Source organism: Centruroides sculpturatus, unplaced genomic scaffold, assembly GCF_000671375.1.
Source record: "Centruroides sculpturatus isolate CEXI.00-Female unplaced genomic scaffold, Cexi_2.0 scaffold608, whole genome shotgun sequence".
Lineage (NCBI taxonomy): Eukaryota > Metazoa > Arthropoda > Arachnida > Scorpiones > Buthidae > Centruroides > Centruroides sculpturatus.
Window position 1 is genome coordinate 485,584 of NW_019384781.1, and position 3,960 is coordinate 489,543.

Sequence of the window (3,960 nt, forward strand, 5' to 3'; positions counted from 1 at the left end):
TTATTAGTCATAAAATTATAACTACTACTAATTAAATATAAATAACAATACTAAAATTACTAACCATGGCTAACAGATTTTCTCGTGTTTCATCTATTTTTAATGTTAATACTCGTAATTATGTTTAATTTAACTGCTTTAATTTTATAACTGATGTTTTTATGAGACAATAGTTTGCGATAATAATGATAAAAACATTAAAATTTGTGGAAAAATGAATCGTTTGACATTTATAAATATCTTAACAAGATATAAATGTGCACAGATATCTTTTTAACCACAACTATTCTTTTAATTATTAAACGAAGAATATGGATGTGTGTAAGACAGCACACGTTCAAGGTCGATAAGTGATTAATCAAATAATTTATTCATCGATAATTTCGCAAAGAAATGTTAAAATTTTATTAATATTTCTTCCATTTTTTATTTGTTTTCCTTAATCTGACAAATGGCAGTTATCAGTTTTTAATTAAAACCTTTCANAAATTTGTCACTGTCTTTTATTCATTTCTTTAATTTTTTTATTACAAAATTAAAATATCTTTCGCTTTTATTAGAAGTTTATGCGACTTGATTCATGACTATTTTTCTGACCGTAATAATAAAGTAACAAGAGTTTAAGAAAGTAATAAGTTTAGGAGGGAGATTCTACACACTTCAATTAAAATTAGCGCACAATTATTCAAGCGAAAATGAAGATTTTATAATTGTCTTCTATTCTAATCTAATCTATATCTTCTAATCAACAATTTTTATTGGTTAAGCGTTTTCTAGTTATATTTTTATGGTTGATTTTATCTTTCCGATATTTCCGTTAAACGCATGTAGTATTTCTATTATTTTTCTTTTTACCCTCTAATTCTGATCAAACACAGCGAAGTAATTTGTCAAGTGTCTGTCCGGTGACGGCCAACATTAGTCTTTAGATTCAACGAATTGTTTTTTATCCGGAAATAACTCCGGATGCACCCGATATAGCGAACTCTCCCAAAGACGCTATATTCGTCCCACAAACACTTCCCGGAATACATTCCTCTCGCATATATAGAGCGGGCACGGGGCTTCGGGCACGCAGAGATCGGCTAGTGTGCGCTCAGGTCCAGACAACTCTCCAGAATGACCGTCGGCGAGAAGCAGAACCGAATTATTCCGCTTTTCGAGCATCTCACTTCTTTGACAAGAAAGAAGTTGAGTATAGACGAAAGGGACCCGCGCCTCAAACCCGTAGGAAAGTTGGAAAGAGGAAAGCTGTTCTCCTGTTTCCATGCCGAACACTTGGCCGAAGCCCAGTACTTATACGAGACTCTATATGGTAAGTCTAAGTTTTTGTTCATTCTCCTGTCTTTTTCTTTTAGCTAATTTCTTCTTTTCTATAGCCGCCAAGGACTTCAATGATTTCATCCACTTGTGTGAACAAGCCAGAGATGTCGTCAATGAGGGTCTCTTCGTGTTTGCCGCATCTGTTGCCATTCTTCATCGTGACGACTGTCGCGGAGTCACTGTTCCTCCCATCCAGGAAATCTTCCCCGACCGCTTCATCCCTGCCGAGACCATTAATCTAGCTCTTAAAGCCGATCTGAACAGACCCGGAGCAGTAAGTGTCCGTCAATGCTGCTCTTTCGAACTTATCCTGTATCTTATCTGTCGGTCATTTTGCAGGATACAATTCAAATTGACATCAAGGAGACTGGCAACATCTTAGATCCCGAATATAATCTTGCATACTTCCGTGAAGATGTTGAGGTCAATGCTCACCATTGGCATTGGCATTGCGTCTACCCTGCTACTTGGAGAGCGGACCTCATGGGCAAATACAAGGACCGAAAGGGAGAACTTTTCTTCTACATGCATCAGCAGATGTGTGCTAGGTAAGTCGACATGTTTATCTTATGTCTTCTCCCTTTTCTTTTCCACGATTACTGATCTTTTTTTCCCATCAGGTACGATTGCGATCGTTTATCAGTAGGTCTGCGAAGAATGACACCTTTCCACAACTTCGAAGAAGAGCTAGAAGGCTACTCACCCCATTTGACTTCCCTTATCAGTGGTTTGAATTATGCCAGTCGTCCTTCAGGACTAGCTATGAGAGATCTCAAAGAAGTAGCTGTGCAAGATATGGAACGTTGGAGAGACAGGATTCTCGACTCTATTCATTTGGGAACCATTATAGACGATGAAGGTAATGAAATCCCTCTGGATGCTCAACACGGAATCGATATTTTAGGAGACTTAATGGAATCCAGCGAAGAATCTAAGAATCGTGATTACTACGGAAGTTTACACAACTGGGGACACGTCATGATGGCTCGGCTCCACGATCCCGACGGCAGATTCAAGGTAATTTTCATTAAACAGATTGAAGAAATTGGAGAAACACCAAATTAACCAACTTCTTTCATTTTCGTAGGAGAATCCGGGCGTAATGAGCGACACTTCCACCTCTCTGCGGGATCCTATTTTCTACAGGTGGCATAGATTCATCGACAATATTTTCCAGGAATACAAAGAGACTTTGCCTTCATACACCAAAGACGAGGTATGTTACCAGTTTCCTAAATTCAGCTTCCTTGTCTTTTTATACTTGTTTAACCGTCTGATTCTATTGCAGTTGAGCTTCCCAGACGTGGAAGTTGTCAATGCCACAGTTAACTCCAAGGTTCCGAACGTCGTCAACACATTTATCAAAGAGGACTTGTTGGAGTTATCTTACGGAATAAATTTAAAAGGATCTGTCAAGGTATATGAGAATGACTATTTTCTAAAAATCCGTTTTTATCATTTGTTAATGTTTTTATTCGTAGGTACGACATCAACATTTGGATCACGATCCCTTCTCTTACACTATCAACGTTGAGAATAAGTCAGGAAACATTAAACATGCCACTGTCCGCATCTTCTTGGGCCCTAAACACGATGAACTGGGTAACCGCCTGACTCTGAACACACAGCGCCGATTTTTCATCGAGTTGGATAAGTTCCACAGCGAATGTAAGTAACGATTAGGCCTACAAGATAAATTTTTATGGAAGAAAAGCAATCTAACATGTCCTTTGTCTATATATAGTACAACCCGGAAAAAATACCATCATGCGAAAGTCAACTGAATCCAGCGTCACTATTTCCCACGTTCCCACAGTAGAAGAACTAAAGAAGGGAGAAGGCATATCCGAAGACAGTACTGAGTTCTGCAGTTGTGGATGGCCTCAACATATGTTAATTCCTCGAGGAAACCACAAGGGCATGGACTTCCAATTGATTGTAATCCTAACTGACTACGAACTTGATAACGTGAGTAGTAAATTTTTATCAAACTCTATCAACTGCATCCATTGATATCCATTAACCTTCTCAATCTTCGTAGGTGGGAGGCTTGAACAATCATGCAATCTGTTCAGATGCAGTCAGCTATTGCGGTGCTAAAGACGACAAATACCCCGACAAGAAACCCATGGGCTTCCCCTTCGACCGTACTATCAAATCTCGCACCATCGCCGATTTCATCACTCATAACATGACCTACACCGATGTGGTCATTCAATTCAAAGAACACTAAATTTCTCTTTCCCGCACTATAAATGTAATAAAGATTTAATAAAGTTTTCCGAATTCTAATCTTCGTTTTTCTGTACTTCTTTAATCGTTTACAGAATTTATTCCATGCATTCGTCCAGAAAAATGCCTTTACCGTTTATTTATTATTAAAATTATTTTTTAATTCAAGATTCCAAACGTGACGTACTTCCGGAAATCTTTAAATCCGGAATTTGAATGCGAACAACACATTTTGAATTTGGCATTTGATGCTAATCATAGATAAAATACTAGAGAACTTAAGAAAATGAATATTTAGAAACTTAACTGTGCTTAATACTGGGTTAACTCTGTTTTAATTGCCTTTCCAAAAAAGGATGTAAATTCTTACAGGCTATCAATCTCGTCTTCTGTGTTAAAAATATT

General features: G+C 37.6%; 1 protein-coding gene across 1 annotated transcript; it reads left to right on the forward strand.

Annotated features, from left to right (window-relative positions):
- Positions 1 to 1,060: 1,060 nt before the first annotated feature.
- LOC111629187 (hemocyanin F chain-like) lies at positions 1,061 to 3,615 on the forward strand. Its single transcript, XM_023373068.1, has 9 exons — positions 1,061 to 1,315; positions 1,380 to 1,597; positions 1,663 to 1,871; positions 1,944 to 2,340; positions 2,411 to 2,539; positions 2,612 to 2,740; positions 2,805 to 2,991; positions 3,068 to 3,291; positions 3,365 to 3,615. Exons 1-9 carry the CDS (start codon positions 1,120 to 1,122, stop codon positions 3,554 to 3,556), a joined length of 1,881 nt encoding a protein of 626 aa, XP_023228836.1. The 5' UTR covers positions 1,061 to 1,119; the 3' UTR covers positions 3,557 to 3,615.
- Positions 3,616 to 3,960: the final 345 nt, after the last annotated feature.

Bases quoted from the DNA above. Each gene is read 5' to 3' on its own strand.
- LOC111629187 (XM_023373068.1), top strand. From the start codon at position 1,120: ATGACCGTCGGCGAGAAGCAGAACCGAATTATTCCGCTTTTCGAGCAT. The intron at 2,341-2,410 runs GTAATTTTCATT...TCATTTTCGTAG, and splicing joins ATCCCGACGGCAGATTCAAG to GAGAATCCGGGCGTAATGAG. The intron at 2,741-2,804 runs GTATATGAGAAT...TTTTATTCGTAG, and splicing joins ATTTAAAAGGATCTGTCAAG to GTACGACATCAACATTTGGA.